At 40.5% G+C, this 20,672-nt stretch overlaps 1 protein-coding gene across 1 annotated transcript; it reads right to left on the reverse strand.

Moving 5' to 3' along the window:
* Window positions 1–204: 204 nt before the first annotated feature.
* Window positions 205–13,883, reverse strand: hebp2 (heme binding protein 2). The gene is made up of 5 exons (XM_003223302.4): window positions 13,702–13,883; window positions 10,757–10,832; window positions 8,873–9,008; window positions 5,436–5,616; window positions 205–2,243 (listed from the first exon to the last, which is right to left on the reverse strand). Exons 2-5 carry the CDS (start codon window positions 10,829–10,831, stop codon window positions 2,066–2,068), a joined length of 570 nt encoding a protein of 189 aa, XP_003223350.1. The 5' UTR covers window position 10,832; window positions 13,702–13,883; the 3' UTR covers window positions 205–2,065.
* Window positions 13,884–20,672: the final 6,789 nt, after the last annotated feature.

Genomic DNA, 20,672 nt, shown 5'->3' on the forward strand with positions numbered 1-20,672 from the left:
GGGGCTGTTTGTACGCTGGGTGGGGCAATTAGTGGAAATCATTTGAACCCTTTCAAATGGTACGAGTTTCATTCATGGGCGGTTTGTGATTACAGAGATACGGCAATTTCAAATTGGATCCTTCTTTTTGAAATACCCTGGTTGTATCCATAAGATGTTTGAACAGCTGTAAACATTCTAATATACCACTAAAAAGTGCAAAACTTAAAATTTTGAATGGTATGCATTTATTAGAGAATCACAACTGATGAGAAGAGGGCACATTATTGAAACCAGTGAAATATAAAGTTTTGCAGCATCATATTCCACAGCCAAACAAAGTTGCTGATTTGTACTTGAACAATTCCATTGTTTCGATCCATTCATTAGTAAGCATTACAGGATAAAAAATAAATTGTAAAAGTCATTAGCTTTCCCCACTTGCAGAGTCATTGACTGCCCACATCTTTTTTATATCTGTGTAAAATGAACTACTTCCTATTCTGGGTTCATTTTATCATAGATTGTGTTTGCTTAGATAGCTGTGAAATTACTGCATGTCTTTCCCAATTCACTTAGGCTGTTTAATATAAATTAAGCAGACGGTCAATTCTCTCACACTAGAAGCGACTCAGGGTGCTCCTGACATGAAGAATATATATATATATATATATATATATATATATATATATATATATATACATACACACATACACACACACACACACACACACACACACACACATATACATACACACACATATTATTGTGGGCAGACTGTATGCAAGATGAGCTGCCGTCTTATCTGCCCCAGTTTAAGTCTTTACCTTAATGTGTGCTGATATACTGATTCTTCGTATTTATTTTACATATATAATTTATGTATGTTTAGCTTTTGCTGTTTACTCTTCTCCTGCCCCCCACAGTAGTATACACAAGTTTAAAAATAGCAATATATTTTGAAGCACCAACGTAATTAGCAGTTTTCAGTATTATATTAGCACCTGAACAAAATTTCATTGAAAGAAACAAGAAAATCGTAAGGAAACTCCCCAAAGAGGGGTGAAAGTTAAAATAGAGATTTTCCCCATGTTAACACATGGAGTCAAGTACGTATGATAGAGGCCACATTTTAATGTTTCTGGTGAAAACAATGCCTAGCCAACCTGCCACATTTCATTGTGGCAACATATTGATCAGTCATATGCTACAGATAAAAGCATATAAAAGTAGAAAATCTACTTACACAAGGAGCATCACACTGTCATGAGCTGGAAGACAAAATTCATTACTCTGCAGCCTCCCAAAACGTCATGGGATTTTTCATCAAACAAGACACAACCCAATCTCATCTAAATGAAACACCATCTCAATTCCCAAACTGATGAAACAGCATTCCTGCACCTTTGATAAGTTATCTGTTTTTAAATATGGTATATAACATATGCATACCACACAATAGCACCAAGTTGTAAGGAATCTCCTTTGTCCATTAAGAGCAAAGACCTCTGAAGCCTAAACATCACTCTGTAATTAACTACTATAGTGAACACGTTCTGGTGCCTTAAGGCCCTTGAGACAGGCACCCTTTTTTGAAAACAAACCATAATTTGGTTGCAGAAAAAAAATATGCGGTCAAATATTGCATCAAGGGCTTCCTCTCTCCATACTCTCAAATATTTCTCGTTTCAGTCTGAGATTTTATACTCCCGATTTCAGTTGTTTAGACAACTAGTAATTTAAAAACTCTGTTAGTACACCGTGTGTGACCCAGTTAAGAGATTATATAAAAGAGCATTAGCTATTAAAAAGACAATTTGGTCATATTTTCAATGTATGTTTCAAATTCTCTAACTTGTGTTCCACTTACTAGCATGGCACCTAATTTGTTTTTAGATACATGGCTGCATACAAGGTGGTACTGCAGTCAATATCATATTGGCACAGAAAATTCAGCAGTGGGAAGAATAGGGAAAAATATTAGAAAGCATTACACACACAAAAATGGATTGAATCTGTTAGAAAAAAATAGATTTCGTTAAGGGCACAGTTGGCTGTCACGGCTATAATGTGCACCACTGAGGTTTTAGCTTCTCTTCACGAGCCAAACTTCATTGTGTCTGTTGAGCAATTTGAACGGACTATCATAGCCAGCACTATAATAGTTCTTTTCTTGGAAAGATCTCCCATCCCGTCTCAAGCTTTCAGCAAGTGCCAGTATTTCTTCTTGGTTCTTCTTAGCATTGGCAAATCCTCCAAATGATCTGTCAAATAAATAAAAAAAGCCAAGTGCCATTAAACATTTGCCAAGTAACTATCCAGATGTCCTGCACTGAGCCTATTGAGCCTATGACAAGGAAAAGCTAAGAAAGTCACACAAAATTAGCATTAGATGGACAAAAAAATTATTTAATATTCTCTGAAAAAAGCGATATTAGGCAAGGAATACCCAGAAGTGGTTTGAGCAGATCCTCGGAAATATGGCCTACACAGCACCTAGTGTTTATTGGTCTCTCATCCAAGTACTAACTAGGGCTGAACCTGCTTAGCTGTTAAGTTCAGATAGTATCTGGTGCCTTCAGGATATTTATGCCCTTTAAAACAAATTAGTGTGAAGCAAATAAGCCAGTGGTCCTAAGGATCTATCTTTACATCTTCCCAGCAAGAAATGTCTTGATAGTGGCTGCTTAACTTCCTTTTATCAGCATATATATCGGTAAGAAAACATATAAATACAGGAGTAATTGTGCTGGCCAAAAAACCAAATTTCATATTGTAATAATGCATTATCAGCAGCATAAAAATCTTCCATGTAATGGTGTAAACCATTCTATAAACCATTCTCTCAAATGCCTGTTGCTAGGTCTATATTCAGCTTTGCACTTGGGCAACAGTTTCTTGGAAGCACTATTACAGCAAACCAGCATCTCTCCAGAGGAATTATATGCATAGCAAGTATAACTTACAACAGGTAGGTAAGAAATCTCAGCAATTACTGTGGGCTGGTACAACGCCTCCAAATTCTACCTATATCTTGTAAATTCTTGAGTTATTTTTTGAGCCTGACGACAAACACAAACCAGATCCCATTATTGCAACCACAATACGATGTTAAATGTGACATCTGTGTAACAACCAGTACTGAGTTTCAAACCATATTTTCATGGAAAGGGGGTGGGGAGTTGAAAATACAAGAAAAAGATCCCTTTGATTTTGCCTTAAGGTTTCTGTTTTTTAAAACAAGAAAATATGCTGAATAATAATTAGGATTTTAACAATTCATAGCAATGAATCTTGACCAGGTGCTAGAACATTCCTGGATATTTCTTAGCTTTCTTGTTACTAGGACTATGGTGTCTTCTCGATGAGGGGCAGGCCACAGAATTCAGTATCCTAATTAAACATGGGCATGTCATAATACATCTGCCTGTCTTCAAGGCATCACACAATTCTCAAAGTAAATTTTGGCAAAATAGATTATGTGTGAACAATACACTTCTATCACCACAAGGTGGCAAACATGCTATCAGACTTCTTTTTTAATGAAAGGGTAAGGGTTTTTCCCCCCAATTTTTGATTATTCAAAATCACATTGAATTCATAATTTCATACCTTCATTATAAAAGTCTAATGCATAGATTAATATGCATTCTTTAATTTTTATATTGTAATTTAATAATATGGGATTGAACTGCTGGCCTGAAGGTTGGGTTGCTGACCTGAAAGTTAGTGGTTCAAATCTGCAAGACGGGGTGAGCTCCCGTCTGTCAGCTCTAGCTTGCAGGGACATGAGATAAGCCTCCAGCAGGATGGTAACACATCCAGGCATCCCCTGGGCAACGTCTCTATGGACAGCCAATTCTTTCACATCAGAAACGACTTGCAATATGTTCTGGAGTCGCTTCTGACACAATAAAAAAATGAAATGGGACAATGGTACACTCATTGGAAAAAGCTGAAGATCTACAATTGCTGTATAGTTGATATTTTCTGAATGAAAAACAAACTTGTGTTTAGTCATGAAATTTGAAATGATGTTTTGTTTGCTTTTTAAGGGAGGCAAAGACACCAGCCTACAATGATAAGAGCATCAAAAAACCTCAACCAGAAACAATGGGTACATTACCCTCCTTGAGGGAATTGCATTGGTTGTTTCCTTATGAAATGATTATGTCCCCTTTCAGTTTCTCATTAGTATAGGGTGATTTGTCACTAAATTTCAGTGGCAATCTGCACCAACAATTTTTAGTGTGGGTTAAAGAAACAGTTTTACTCCTGCCTTTTAGTTCTACTCTTGCCTTTAAGTTCTATTCCTGCCTTCACCTGTAAAAAAAGAGATGAAAGGGCACACTTTTTCCATCCCCTTTAAAATTAGGGAAGCTGCTGCTCAGCTTCACACCATATTATGATTATCATGGGCCAATTCCTACCCCTCCTTCCCCAAGTTGGTATTTGGCATCTGATCAACCCTTTACACAGATGCTGAATTCAAGACTAATACAGATGTATAAGTATTTGTTTGTAGAGATACACTAGCATATTTTTGTTGTTTATTTGTTCAGTCACTTCCAACTCTTCGTGACCTCATGGGCCAGCCCACGCCAGAGCTCCCTGTCGGCCGTCCCCACTCCCAGCTCCTTTAAGGTCAAGCCAGTCACTTCAAGGGTACCATCCATCCATCTTGCCCTTGGTTGGCCCCTCTTCCTTTTTCCTTCCATTTTTCCCAGCATCATTCTCTTCTCCAAGCTTTCCTGTCTTCTCATTATGTGGCCAAAGTACTTCATCTTTCGTCTCCAATATCCTTCCTTTCAGTGAGCAGCTGGGCTTTATTTCCTGGAGGATGGACTGGTTGGATCTTCTTGCTGTCCAAGGCACTCTCAGAATTTTCCTCAAACACCACAGTTCAAAAACGTCTATCTTCCTTCGCTCAGCCTTCCTTATGGTCCAGCTCTTGCATCCATAGGTTACTATGGGAAATACCATTGCTTTAACTATGCGGACCTTCGTTGCCAGTGTGATGTCTCCACTCTTCACTATTTTATCAATGTTGGTCATTGCTCTCCTCCCAAGAAGTAAATGTCTTCTGATTTCCTGGCTGCAGTCTGTGTCTGCGGTAATCTTTGCGCCTAGAAATACAAAGTCTGTCACTGCCTCCACATTTTCTCCCTCTATTTGCCAGTTATCAATCAGTCTGGTTGCCCGAATCTTGGGGTTTTTTTTGTATGTTTAACTGCAACCAAGCTTTTGCACTTTCTTTTTTCACCCTGGTTAGAAGGCTCCTCAGCTCCTCCTTGCTTTCAGCCATTAAAATGGTATCATCTGCCTATCTAAGGTTGTTAATATTTCTTCCAGCAATTTTAACTCCAGCCTTGGATTCATCAAGCCCCACATGTTGCATGATATATTCTGCATACAAGTTGAATAGATAGCATATAGATACACTAGCATATAGTTACCTGACAAATACAATAATTCCTGGCCTTGACTCAATGAAGACACCTGCCTCCAAGGGTTTAGGGGGATTTGGTTGGTGTTGAGATGGTACATAAAAGGACACGGTTGTAGTTGACTCGCAGAATGGGCCGGCACCTGGCTGCACAAAGCATGTCACTGGAGCAGTCATATCTATCGTCTCTCCTGAAAGAAGCAAAATGTTACCCCCCTGGAAAAACTTTTAAAATAGACTTTTCAAACAAGATTTTCACATCTCTTAGCTCAAAGAGTAAATGGTAATACAACCTCATAAACCATTTGAGATCAAAATAGCTTTATCCTCAGGTGTGACAGCTTTAAATATACATAACGCTTGACGTTCATCAAATGCACACAAAGCTTTCATGCACACAAAGCTTTCATACGACCCCTAGTTTGCCTAGCTCAATGTCAGGACCATATTATCTATAATTCAACTGTACTGCTGTTTGCTAGAAACGATCAACAGTTAATTACTCCAACAATACAGTATTTGTTCATTTATACCCCACTTTTCTTCCAATGCACTCAAAGTAATGTATGTGGCTCTCTTCTTCCCCACTTTATCTGCTCAAGATGTCTGTCGGGAAGCTCAAACGAAAGTAGTGCCTGATCATAATTACCCAGTGAGTTTCATAGCTCACTTGGAACTTGATTCTTCAACTCTAATGCACTACATGATGGTATTGGATCTCCATGCCTAAAAACACATGGTATAGGGAAGTGGTCCTCAAATTGGGGCTTCCAGATGTTTTGGAAACTGACTCAGCCTGATAGGGTAACAACCACAGAGACGAAGCCCAAAATATATACAAGACAAAGACTGAAAGCCACTAGTTTCTAAACAGTGCAAGGCAGAGGGAGATTTTCCTTCTCTGTTCCATACAGTCAGATATCTCTGCACAAGTAGGAAGTCTCACACTTCCAGTCGGTTTTAGATTCCTTTATCTGCCAGGTGTTTGTCTCAAATCATGTGATGAATTATGGCAGCCCCATGGATTAGCCTAAACTAGTGGTTCCTGAACTTATTTGGCCTACTGCCCCCTTTCCAGAAAAAATATTACTCAGCACCCCCTGGAAATTAATTTAATTTTTTTAATAGCAATTAAACAGAAAGAGATATGTATTAATGTTTCTATCTTTTTCGTAAAATATAGTAAAGAAAGGTGTTAATTAGAAACATTGAAGTTTGAAATTATTAAATTATTTCTTGAACTCAGAATCGAAAGGTAATACAGTTATTCATCGCCCCCAAATGCACCTGTGGCCATCACCGCCCCCCCTGGATCGCTGCAGCGCCCACCAGGGGGCGGTAGTGCCCACTTCGGGAATCACTGGCCTAAACTTTAGAAGAGCTGGGTAAAGTGCTGAACCTATTTTGAGATAGAGATCAGCACAGATCAAACCTGGAACAGATTTGCCTTATCAAAACTGCCTTTGGTTAAAATCTACACTAATTATGGACACTCGCCCACGCAGTTTATGCCTGAGCTCTTAATATCACTTAGTACTGCATCTGAAAAAGTAGCTTTATATCCATGAAAGCTTATGCTAAAATTAAAGTTTTAAAGGCGCTGCTACATTCCTTTTTTCCAGCCCCCTCCCTTCCTCCTTTTGAAGTTGCAGAAAAGGCAAATACAGCTACTTTGAGCACTGCCCTGTGCCACTGACTATGTTAGGCTCATAATTAAGCACTGGTTGCCCACCTTCTTCTCAATTTGCCAGAATTGCTACTGCCCTTGATCTGAGAGGGCCAGAGGGTCAAATACAGTAAATATCAGCAATAGATCCCCATGATTAGCCTGTTATTCACTTGCTCACACTGAGGCAGCCAAACATAGACATAAATGCCCCCGCCACTGCTGCACCTCAATGAAAAACTCTGACTCAAACTAAGGGGCCCTTATCTGGTGAAAGCAGAAGGTTCATTTCTAACAGTTGCCATAGAAAGCCTTTCATAAGAGCAGTGCAGAATGAGACTATATGCTCCTTATGCAAATACAATTCCAATATTTATCCAAAATTATTCCTAGAGGGCTCCCAAAAACATCCTTATTGATTTTATTGTTTATTTATTTATTTATTTATGATCCATCCTCTTTGTGCTGATAATCACAAGAAAAGGTTGATGGGGCAGTGACCAGTCTAGACCTGTATAATCCAAACTGGTGCCCAGAATGTCCCAAAATCTCTGGATATTCCAGAGTTGCAGGGAGATACTCTAGAGCAGTCCTTTCAGGCGTTTCTGCCTCCCAACTCCCAAAAGCCACAGCCAGCTTGTTTAGGAATTCTGGAAGCTGAAGTCCAGAATACCTGGAGGACCACAGGTTGAAGAGGCCTGCTTTAGAGTATCTCCCGACCTTACTTAAAAACAGAGTAGAGTACAAAAAAATTGATTCTCACTGGAAGCTGCTGTGTATCATGAAAATTGAAGACATCAGTCCATTCACAGTGAGGATGGGTCAGTGCAGACTAGTCCTAAGTTATCTCTCCATGACACAAAGATACTTGAGTTGTTATGCCTTCATTTTCCTGTTATATTTAAGATACTAATTATATTTACCTAATAGAGCAAAAAGACATAAAGAAACCCAGCAGCACCTTTGAAACTAATTAGAAACTTGAAATTTCTAGCATAAGCTTTCATAGATTTAAGTCCCCTTCCTCAGATGCATGGATGTAGCTTCAGTGGACAGATGTATTTGCAAATGGGAAACGAGGAAATGTGAACAGCAATGGAAATGAAAAACATGGTATGATAAGAATCATACATTTAAAAATGGTTGCAGAAAATTGTTAAAAGATAGAAGTCAGATTTGTACATGCGTAAGTCAGTAATGTATATTATATACCGTAGTTATTTATACTAAACCTATCAAATTTCCTCTGAACAAATTGTGCCTCAAAAACTCCATTGACAGGATTGCCAAAAGTCAAAAAAGATATGGAGACACACAACAACACAACAATAAAAATAGTTCCAATAATGAGTATTAAGATAATGATGCTACTATCAGCTTATATGGGGAAAAATGGGTATAATCAAACAAGTAGAACATTACAGTGTATGTATAACCCTGTTCAGTGATTTGCTTGAATACATGGAGGGCTAAAAAGCCGGTGGGGACATGAGGAAACATGAAAGTCCCCGCTCTTTAAATGTCTCCAGTAACATACTAACATATCTTTGAATAAAGGTGTGTAGACGGCTTTGCAAACAGTGAATGCCACTACGACTTGAGGACCCAACCTTTCCAGGGTTCCTGTTCACAGGTGCTCTGTAACTGTGTCCAATCAAATACGATTGTAATATGTAAAACACTGGTGGAAAAACACACTTCCTAATGTTTGCTTCCACTACAACTGCTACTTTGAGCCATAAAATTATATTCTAATAGAAGGCGAACCAAACATATCCTACCTCTGTCATTTTTGCCCTTAATATAGTTAAAGAGCTTCGTGAAGCCAGTATTGATAGCTGAATCCCAGTTCATGGTGGTAACAGATGTGCTCACCCATTTGGCTGGTTCATACTGTCGAATTTCATAATCAGGACCCTTAACAAAATATAGAAAATAAGTCAAGATATTGCTTTATCAAATATAACAACTTATTCACAGATTCGTATGAAACAGGGAAAAGTGATGATGATGATTATTATTATTATATTTATATGCCCCTTTTCTCTCTTAAAGAGACTCAAAGCATAAGTAAAATGTGTTTCAGAGTTAATTAAAATGTGTTTCTTACTATTTCAGTCCAGATGAATGAAATGACCTTGCACAATGCACTTCATTTCTGTGTTTGTTTGTTTTTTAAATAAAACTTTAACATATTGAGAAATATCCAGAGATTACAGCTAAATGATGGACTATTTTACAAACAAGCAATTCCTGTTATTTTGGACAGGAATTATCTTGGCAATTTACTCTGGTGTATCTGAGGATTTCACCAGTCTCAGTATTTTTGCAGGCAAGGATTTTGTACCTCCTTCTGCAATGGTCTTGTCAGGTACAGATCCCCCCCCCCCCAAAGTCAAACAGCCACTGATTGGTTGTGGCAGGAGAACAATAATAATAACCATTTTTGTATCCTGCCTCCATCTCCCCAAAGGGACTGGGGGCAGCTTACATGGGGAGAAACCCAATCTTTTGCGTTACACCCAGCTGCTAACCACAGCTTTCCCAGACACTCCACCAGTCTCAAGAAGCCAAAGAGATCAGGACTAATGGTCTGGGATGGTTTCCTCCATTTCCATTCATGGGAACGAGCAATACTGGCAGCTGGAGTCTTGTTTTGGCACTGGTGATGATGGCAAGGCATTCTCTGCCCCACCAAAATCAGCAATTTGACTTAAGGGAAGCCAAATAGGCTGAGTAATATACAAAGTTTTCCTTGCTAGCACTTCAGGGTTTCTCTTGCACTGTACACTTTGCATAGTTTCCATTCTCTTTGCCTAAGTACCATGAGAACTGCCCAAATATTCATTACACGGCACAAACAAGGTGACATCTACACTAATACACTTTCAAACCAGTATCAAAGAAAGTGGTCTTCCTGTTCAGATGACTCCTCAAGAAATCCTGGAATGAGTTTGAAGCCTGAATGGTGATTACACAAAGCACAGAGCACTGATGTGTATTAAGCTCTTTCTTTTATGCATTTTTGTGGGAATTTGTTTTATGGCCACTGCAGTTTGAAACTAGCTTTGAACTGCATTAAACAGTCATGGGGCCCAAACATAACATCTGCTGGAATGCTGTCTATATGGAAACCAGGTAGTGTTTCTAATGAGTCAGGAAACATCATCTCAAGCAAGGTGCATGTATACAATGGGGGTGGGGGGGGGGAATCAAGGGGAACAGCTTCAGGAATTGCCACTCCCATCTCTCAGCATCTGCACATGACAAACCTAGTGCTAGGGTGCTCCCTATGACAGCACAGCACATATAAATACATATGGAAGGAGGGAGGGCACCAGTATGGGGTGTTGAATGAAAAATTACATTGAATTACTCCATTAAAGTGACACACACTTGGATATGTGAATGGGAAACTGGCACTGGTGGTGCAGATATTATGGTGACAGCTCTATTGTTTGCATTATTCATGAACCATTCATACATGAAGTCCTAGTCCAGCATCGTGCCATCTAGTGTTCAAATCCTGGAAATTAGCCCTACAACCTGGTTCCAGAACTCAGTCCAGGAACAAATGGGAAGTTCTTTGGAATACATGCAAACCTCCTCTCCCTGTACCCGTCTTTAACACTGGTTAAAACTACAGAACTTTAAACACACGTCACCTGGTTGGGCAGTGGTGTCCATTTGGGCATCTCTAGCCCAGAAGAGAAGAGTGCTTGCTTAATAGTCTTCAGCATCCTGCAAGAAGGAAAGGAAAGGAAGAGACAATGTTACAAAGCCACCCTCTGTGCTTCGGGACGCCTGTGTAGGCTGGCACCAGGCTTGGCAAAAAGCAAATCAGTATCTACTACTGGTTGATCAGGATGTACTCATGGGGTATCAGAAAGAATTCATGGCCAAATGGATTGAACAGAAAGAGTTTTGTTGAATAACAAAAATGGTGACTTGTTTCTTTCTTTTATATTTTTATATTTTAAATTTGAGGGTCCAAGGATGGGGGAGGCCAAAGTTTGGTGGGGAGGAAGAACAGACTTTGGTGTGGGAGGGCTGGGAATTCAATACTACCTTGAAAATATATCCTTGATTGGGTTGTTGTGAGTTTTCCAGGCTGTATGGTCATGTTCCAGACGCACTCTCTCCTGACGTTTTGCCCACATCTATGATAGGCATCCTCAGAGGTTGTGAGGTGTTGGGAACTTGGCAAGCGAGGTTTTTATATCTGTGGAATTGCCAGGGTGGTAGAAAGAACTCTTGTCTGCTTGAGGCAAATGTGAATGTTGCAATTGGCTGGCTTGATTAGCATTGAATAGCCTGGGAGCTTCGAGGCCTGGCTGTTTCCTGCCTGGGGGAATCCTTTGTTTGGAGGTGTTAACTGGCCCTGATTGTTTCTTGTCTGGAATTCCCGTCTTCTGAATGTTGTTCTTTATTTACTGTCCTGATTTTAGAGTCATGGTTTCTTCCTTTCTGTTGAAATTGTCCACATGATTGTGGATTTCAATGGCTTCTTTGTGTAATCTGACATGATGGTCGTTAGAGTGGTCCAGCATTTCTGTGTTCTCAAATAATATGCTGTGCCCAGGTTGGTTTATCAAGTGCTCTGCTATGGCTGACTTGTCTGGTTGAATTTGTCTGCAGTGCCTTCCATGTTCCTCGATTCCTGTTTGGGCGCTGCCAGGCTATTTAGTGCCGATCAAGCTGTCCAATTGCAACATTCACACTTGTCTCAGGCAGACAAGAGTTCTTCCTCCCATCCTGAACATTCCACAGATATATAAACCCCGATTGCATAGTTTTCCAACAGACCTCACAACCTCTTGAGGATGCCTGCCACAGATGTAGGAGAAACATCAGGAGAGAATGCTTCTGGAACATGGCCATACAGCCCAGAAAACTCACAGCGACCCAGCAATTCCGGTCATGAAAGCCTTCGACAACACATATCCTTGATTCTTTATGTGTTTATGTGCTCTCTCGCACACACATACATATAGAACCACTAGCCTGCACCTCAGCCCTGTTCATGGATCCGGTGAGTTACAGTGCATCTCTATACTGTAGAACGAGTGAAGCTTGACACCACTTAAAGCCTTAATGCTATGGAATCCTAGCCTTTGTAGTTTTACAAGGTCTTTAACCTTTTCTGCCAAATAGTGCTGGAGCCTCACCAAACTACAGCTTGCATTGCAGGGTGCCATGGCGCATAAAGTGGTGTCAAAATGCATTACTTCTAAGTACAGATGCACTCTTACTCAGCCTCAAAGATACTCCGGGATCCTTTTGCGTGGTGTTCCAGACTAACACAGCTATGTCTTTGAATTCTAGGAGTTTCTTTAAAAAGTCAAAATTATTCCTTCTCAACCACCCCTTCAATATTCTCCTCCCTTTATTATTTCCATTCATGGAGACTAATATTGTGCAGTGTTTTCAACACTGGGCAACAACTCTGCTTGGCCACAGGAACCCAGCGGGCAAGTCACACTCTCTCAGCCTTGGAAGAAAGCAAAAGCAAACCCCCCGTCTGAACAAACCTTGGCAAGAAAAGGTTCATGATGATGATGATATCACCACAAATCAGAAACGACTTGAAGGCATGCAACAAGAGGCTCTGCACCTTAAAGAGCTTGAAAAGAGGAAGACATCTAACTGATTCAGCCTTTTCCCTCCTCTTAGAAAGAACTTCTGCGTAATGTCAAAGGCTTTCATGGCCAGAATCACTGGGCCGCTGTGAGTTTTCTGGGCTGTCTGGCCATGTTCCAAAAGCTTTTTCTCTCAACGTTTCACCCACATCTATGGCAGGCATCCCCAGAGGTTGTGAGGTCTGTTGGAAATCTATGCAAGTGGGGTTTATATATCTGGGAAGATCCAGGGTGGGAGAAAGAACTCTCATCTTCTTGAGGCAAGTGTGAATGGTGCAGCTTCAAAGTCTGGCTGCCTCCTGCCTGGGGGGATCCTTTGTTGGGAGGTGTTAGCTGTTCATGATTGTTTCTTGTCTGGAATTCCCCTGTTTTCAGGGTGTTGTTCTTTATTTACTGTCCTGATTTTAGAGTTTTTTTTAATACTGGTGTCCAGATGGTCATTTTCATTGTGTCCTCCTTTTGGTTGAAATTGTCCACATACTTGTGGACTTCAATGGCTTCTCTGTGGTGGTTATAGTGGTCCAATATTTCTGTGTTCTCAAATAATATGCTAAGTCCCGAGTGGTTCATCAGATGCTCTGCTATGGCCGACTTCTTTGCCTGAGTTAGCCTGCAGTGCCTTTCATGTTCCTGGATTGGTGTTTGGGCAAGGCTGCCTTTGGTGCTTCCTATGGAGACTGGTCCACAGCTGCATGCTATGCATTTGCCTCAAGCAGACAAGAGTTCTGCCTCCCGCCCTGGACCTTCCACAGATTAATAAACCCCACTTGCATAGTTTTCCAATAGACCTCACAACCTCTTGAGGATGACTGCCAGAGATGTAGGAGAAGCGTCAGGAGAGAATGCTTCTGGAACATGGCCATACAGCCCGGAAAAACTCACAGCAAGGCAGAACTTCTGCGCTTCTCTCTCTCTCTCTCTCTCTCTCTCATACGCACACACAGGTAGACAAGCAGACGGAGCCAACTCACCTTCGCTAGCCTCCCGCCTCGTTTTGTCCCGGTCTCGTTTGGAAGCAAGCCTCTCTCTCGTACTTTCTCCACCCCAAAAAACTTACATAAGGCAACAACACTTGGCGTAAGCAGGCTTCGCACTCTGCGCTCCCAGGCGCAGGCAGGCAGGCGGGGCGGAGCTGCGCCTCCACGCAGGAGATGCCTGTGGGGAGGGGGAGGGATGCCTATTTAGTCGGGGAGCGTTGCCATTGGGCGCCCTTGATGGATTGACAGCCCTGCACGTGGGGCGGGTTCAAGGCAGGGCGGGCAGTGGGCAAAGGGGAGCCTTTTCTTTCGCCCTCAGTAGCGCTTGGTGTCAGACGACGCTTGTTGTGTTGGCACCGAGGCTCAGCGGAATGAGAGTGAGCTCATGGCATCGTATCATGTCTCCCAAAGGGGAGGGGAGAGGAGGGGAGGGGCAGCCATGAACAGAGTTCTTTGTGGCAGAGAAAGAAAGAGAGAAGAGAGAGAGCATGCTTTCTTTCTCCCGCCCCCGCTGCCTTGCTTTCCCCGAGGAGGGCCTGTCCTGTCCCTTCTCCTCGGGAGGGTTGCAGAATGCGCGTGGGGCCCTCCTTGCATTCTGCTGAGGCAGCTCTTCCGCGGCGTCTACACACTGCACGAGGAGCGCGGTTGGACTCCGCCTTGGCCCCGTGTTCAGGATGTTGGACGAGGGTTAGGGTTAGGGTCTCTGCCCAAACGACAGCTCCTACGATCCCATCCTATTGAGCCTGGGCTGCTACAGCGTCAGTCTGCATTCATTCAGCCCTTTGACTGGGAGGGGAAAGCCAAGGAGCGCGCAGGGATGTTTTGTATTACACTAGAGCAGGGGTCACCAAACTAAGGCCCGGGGGCCGGATGTGGCCCTTCAAGGTCATTCACCTGGCCCCCACCCTCAGTTTTTGACTTAGACTCACCCAAAGTCTGAAATGACTTGAAGGCACACAACAACAACAATCCTACTTAACTTGACTATCTCATTGGGCAGAAGCAGGCCCACACTTCCCATTGAAATCCTGATAGGTTTATGTTGGTTAAAATTGTTTTTATTTTTAAATATTGTATTGTTCATTCATTTACTAATAATGTGCTATGGTAATAATATAATATATTGTGTATACATATAATATTGATAATAATATTATAATGTAATACAATATAATATTTATTTATTACAGTATTTCTACCCTGCCTTTTTAACCCAGTAGGGGACTCAAGGTTGCTAATAATAATAATACAGTGTAATAATATTGTATAATATAATAATATTAATTATATATTATATATTAAATGTAATATCACTTATCCAAGACTCGCTTATCCAAGGTTCTGGATTATCTAGTCAATGTTTTCAATATATCATGATATTTTGGTGCTTAATTTGTAAAATCATGACCTAATGTGATGTTTAATAGGCTTTTCCTTAATCCCTCCTTATTATCCAAGATAATCACTTATCCAAGATTCTGCCGGCCCATTTAGCTTGGATAAGTGAGACTCTACTGTAATAATAATATGGTATAGTGGTATAGTACAATATAGTAATATATAATGCTAATATTGTGCTATGCTAATAATATAATATATTGTATGTACATACAACTTGTAAGCCGCTCTGCGTCCCCTTCGGGGTGAGAGAGAGGGTGGAGTATAAATGTAGCAAATAAATAAATAAATAATTGTTCTTGGGGTTTTGTTTTTGTTTTTTGTTTTTTTGCACTACAAATAAGACATGTGCAGTGTGCATAGGAATTTGTTCACTTTTTCTAAAAAAAAAAAAATGATAATTCGCCCCTTCAACAATCTGAGGGACAATGAATCGGCCCTCCACTTTAAAAGTTTGAGGACCCCTGCACTAGAGTCTCACTTATCCAACCTCCGCTTATCCAACACAGTCTGCCTTTTAGTCGTCAGTGTTTTTGCAGTCAATGTTGCGATGTTTTGGTGCTAAATTTGTAAATACAGTAATTACTACATAACGTTAAGGTAAAGGTTTCCCCTGACGATAAGTCCAGTCGTGACCGACTCTGGGGGTTGGTGCTCATCTCCATTTCTAAGCCGAAGAGCCGGCCATAGACATCTCCAGGTCATGTGGCTGGCATGACTGCATGGAGCGCCGTTACCTTCCTGCCGGAGCGGTACCTATTGATCTACTCACATTTGCATGTTTTTGAACTGCTAGGTTGGCAGGAGCTGGGGTTAACAGCGGGCGCTCATTCTGCTCCCGGGATTTGAACCTGGAACCTTTTGGTCCACAAGTTCAGCAGCTCAGCACTTTAACACACTGTGCCACCAGGGGCCCCTAATAACGTTACCATGTATTAAACTGCTTTTTCTGTCGATTTGTTGTAAACCATGGTGTTTTGCTGCTTAATTTGTAAAATCATAACGTAATTTGACGTTTAATAGGCATTTCTTTAATCCCTCCATATTATCCAACATTTTCGCTTATCCAACGTCCTGCTGGCCTGTTTATGTTGGATTAGTGAGACTCTACTTGATGTGACTAGTATTACTCAGGTTTAACTCTCAGCAATAAGGGAGAGTTGGAATTCATGACATGTGAGGTTGACAGTCAGGAAGTAATGATTAACACGTTTGTGTTCTGCATAAATACTAAATTGTTATTTATTTCTGTTGGCTCTGTATTTCTCTGTGAAATTAACATATTAGGCATGTTTATAAATTACACAATACATGCAATTCTGCCATATCCCAAAATGTGGGGCGGTGTGTGTGTGTGTGTGTGTGTGTGTGTTTTTTGAGTACCCTATTCAACCTATATAGAAAGAAAATCTTTCCAATCCTCAAATCTGGTGCCTTACAAGAAGAGAGAGATGCAAGCCCAGTAAGTGACAAGGTTTCCAACCTTCAAATAAGGGACACCTGGAAACCATATGCACAACAGAAAGTATGGCATACGACAACAAGCCATTTAAGCCAGGCACAGTCCAAGATATTTCGCTGCCTGGGTCAAAAGACAAGAGGCTGCTCCCTCACTCATTAGTGCATATGGAAACTGACTGCCAAGGTGAAATAAAACTGATTTCAGTACTAACAAAAATACAGGACTCTGCCACATTTGTGAATTGCAGGTAAATTTAGGGCATCAGGATGGGCCACGTGGCACACAGCTCTGCCCACCTGAAGAAGGGAGCTGCCAGGCCCTGTGTAGATGTAAGTGTTGATGTGGTGCATTTGTAGTGTGAAACCATCCATTGCAGAACATTTTTCTTTGTGTTGGATGTAACAATGTCTTTTGAGAATCACATTGGGTAAGGATATAAATAAAAAAGCCCACAAATGGAAATAATTGTAGCTGAAAATGTTTCCAAACAAGGCTGTTATTGTGTGACCGGCCAACTTATTCCACAGAAGTTTACGGAGAGGCCAGAGAACAATATTTTCAGTTTGCAATCATTCTATGCTTCCATAAGATCATTTCTTTCTGTCTTCTTACCACAGAAACTTTATTAAGGAAGAAAAGATGGAATTGTTGCACCCCGAAAGACAGTATTAAGATGTTCCTAAAAGCACAGGGATGATATCCAACACAGTTGTCTCAGTAAAAATTGATATTGGCTTTGCACAGGCAGTGAAGCCGAGGGTCAAATCCTTGATAAAACTATAAAAGGCTTTCCGAGCACATGCACTGCAGAAAAATAAAGGGGGGAAAGATCATCCTGGGTAAGAAAGACTGGCAGGGAATTAGAACCAGTGGATAAGAGAAGCCTTGGACGTATTAAGCAATTACTTTGCATCTGCTTTTATAAATGAAAGGCCAGACTAAATGAAAATCAGATTTAAGCAGAATTAGTTCATGCAGAGATAATATCTAGAATGTGGATTTTATTTTTCCTAGAAGGGTTTGTGCTCCTTCAACTACAGCTGCTCCGGATCTCTATGGCACACATTTCATGCATTAATGTGGCTAAGCCTATGCAGTAGCTCTGACAAAATTGTTTACGTGACTGGAGAATGAAGAGGAAAGGAAAATATAAGGGAGTAGTATCAACATAAATACAGTTGTCACATGTTGATTTGGCAATGAACCCACCCCCACTGTTACTGACCATTCTTGTAGTTAAATGCAACCAGCATCAAAATAGGAAAGCAGGCGTAATCATTATACTAACACTTCTGACAAGTATTTTTCTTATTTTATTTAACCTTGTCCCTTACTGTGATTCTCCCTTTTGGGGCTTGCCATCCCTGATGTTTTCTCAGGCTGGCAATGAAAAATGTTATTTTTTCTCCAGTTTCATTGGGAACTAATCACAACATTAAAAATGTATTTTTGGCTGTCTTTATTGATTTTTTTAGCTCTAGATTTAATTTTGCTTAAAATCTTAATGATATTTTAGGTTTTTGGGGTTTTTATTTTTTTGTAAACTGCTAGGTAGTACAGAAACATGGTTAAAAACAAAACAATCAACAGTCTAGGTTTCCAACAGCGGTGGCTACTACATTCAAACCCTGATTTTCAATACCCTATTAGTACACATAGCCCCCCCCCCTCCCGGTTGCACAGCGGGTTAAACCGCTAAGTTGCTGAACTTGCTGATTGAAAGGTCAGAGGATCAAATCCAGTGTGAGCTCCCGCTGTTAGCCCCAGCTTCTGCCAACCTAGCAGTTTGAAAACATGCAAATTTGAGTAGCTCAATAGGTATCGCTCTGGCGGGAAGGTAATGGTACTCCATGCAGTCATGCCGACCACATGACTTTGGAGGTGTCTCTGGACAATGCCAGCTCTTAGGCTTAGAAATGGAGATAAGCACCAACCCCCAGAGTTGGATAAGCACCAACCCCCAACTAGACTTAATATGAGGGGAAAACCTTTACCTATTCGTACATATTATAGCTTTTTCTGTGGGCACATCTACATATCCCTTTATCCCAAGACCAATCCAGAGAATTGAATTTCCTATCAGCCCCAGGATTGTTTTGACCACTAGCCCTCTGGTTGTTGAAGAGATGGAAAGGAGTCCTGCCCATCCAGCAATGATGAACCTTTCTGGTGCTGCCAGAAAGCCACTCTTACCATAACATACATGACTAGTGTCCGTCACTTGTCACCTGGAGTGGAGCAAATCAGGGTACCAGAGAGACAAGGGAGGGGGGAGAGGAGGAATCGGCCCCCTTCCCCCCTCCCCTCTCCAAAAGCACTGGAACCTGGTTAATGTCATTCCAGGTGACAAGCAATGCATTAATGATAGCATGCCCACCGGCCACTGCTATGATAAAAACGGGAGGGGGACAGTGAGTGCCCAAGATCAGGGAATCCAGGGTGTCTGGTTCCCTCTCTCAACTCACCAACTGTTTACACAGGCCCAAAGTCACAGTTTGCTCTTGGATTCTCAGGGATAATTTGAAACAACCCATGATTTTTGTTAACACGATTCAAGGCATCATCAATCCGAATCAGCTTTGTTCATTGTGTAGCTGAGAGAAATAAGAGAATAAGAGATCAGTATAGATATGCCCCCAATTCTATAAATGATTTCTAACAAACTAATTTTAAGTAGGGCGACAAAGTTACATGTTCTTTTGTATAATCGATCTCAACAAGGCCAGGCAATATTGCAGCTTCAAGAGAGCTCAAATAGCAACAGCTGCCTTTTTAGAGCCAGTCCTAAAAAAGCTCATACTAACTAGACCCTATCTCCTTCTGGTTATTTCATCCTTCCACGAGGCAGGGCAGACTGCACAGCATCTGGATTATACCATCTAATATTCACAGGTTGACATTTATGAGGTGGAATGCTTCCACCCAAAATAAAAAGCCTTCTCTACAAAAAATTAGAATGATTTTATATTGTTTAAAAGTGTCAGTATCTTAATATGGTAGTTCATTGATTGTTTTGAAATTTTTTTTCATGATTTGGCTTAAATTACTGTATTTTGTTTTAATTCAAGTTGTGAGATGCCTTGGATCTCTTTTGAAAGAAAGAAAGGATATCAAATAAATAAAAGATATCATGCAAAAGTATGCTAATATATCTTATTATACAAACACCAATTTTCTGTGTAGGATTTTTTAAAATACAAAGATACATACAAAGAGCTTCTCACCTGAGTCCCAAATTATATAGTTCAGATCCAGGTTCATCACTTTATTTTCATCTTGTGACAACTAGGTCAGAACATGTTTAACATGTTTGTAAATTACTTTGTATCAACAAGATTTATTTTTTTATTTCAGATTACAACTAAGAAATTATACATAACCTTTATGCTTCAATTTAAAAGGCTGAAATAGTTGCTATATAGAATTAAGGTTCCAGATTTCATATTCGTTTTTTGTATGTATTTGGCATAAAAGAGAATTAAATAGACGGGGATGAAGAGGGAGATTGGGAAAGAAGGGAGGGAAAAGTAGGTTCATAAGAGGCTTACTTCTGGCCTGGGCTTGTTTGCTTTTATTACTTTTCCTCTCTGAGTCCATCCTTATGTAGAGCCTATTTCTTGTCAGGAAGCTCAACTATGCTGGAGAAGGGATTGTGATTGCTTTATGGACCATTCTGTTTCTCCACATTTCCATTTTTTTTTAACATATAGTCCTTTGTGACTTCTAGAAGGCCACAGGATAGAATAGCCCCATTTTGCACAAAAGTAAAGTATTAGAAGTAGCTTTAGAAATGTTACCATTTTGCAGCAGTACCTTTTTCAGTAATAAGGCAATATATAATTACAATTAATTTTGTCTAACCAAATACTTCCCATTTCTTTTAAGGCAGAGAGATATTCAGATCTGTGATCATGTTTGACTTCACAAAAAACCCTTTGCTACTGAAATAAAGTTAAGAATAGCAGAAATAAAAATAAAATATTAATAAGAAAAAAACTGTATTAATCATTTTTTTCCATCCTGGCCTATTTTGGATGACCTTTTCGAAGTGACTTTGGTCCATAGCTGTAGTGTCAGTTTAGGAATGGGAAATTATGGTCTGAAT

Source organism: Anolis carolinensis, chromosome 1 (genome assembly GCF_035594765.1).
Source record: "Anolis carolinensis isolate JA03-04 chromosome 1, rAnoCar3.1.pri, whole genome shotgun sequence".
Lineage (NCBI taxonomy): Eukaryota > Metazoa > Chordata > Lepidosauria > Squamata > Dactyloidae > Anolis > Anolis carolinensis.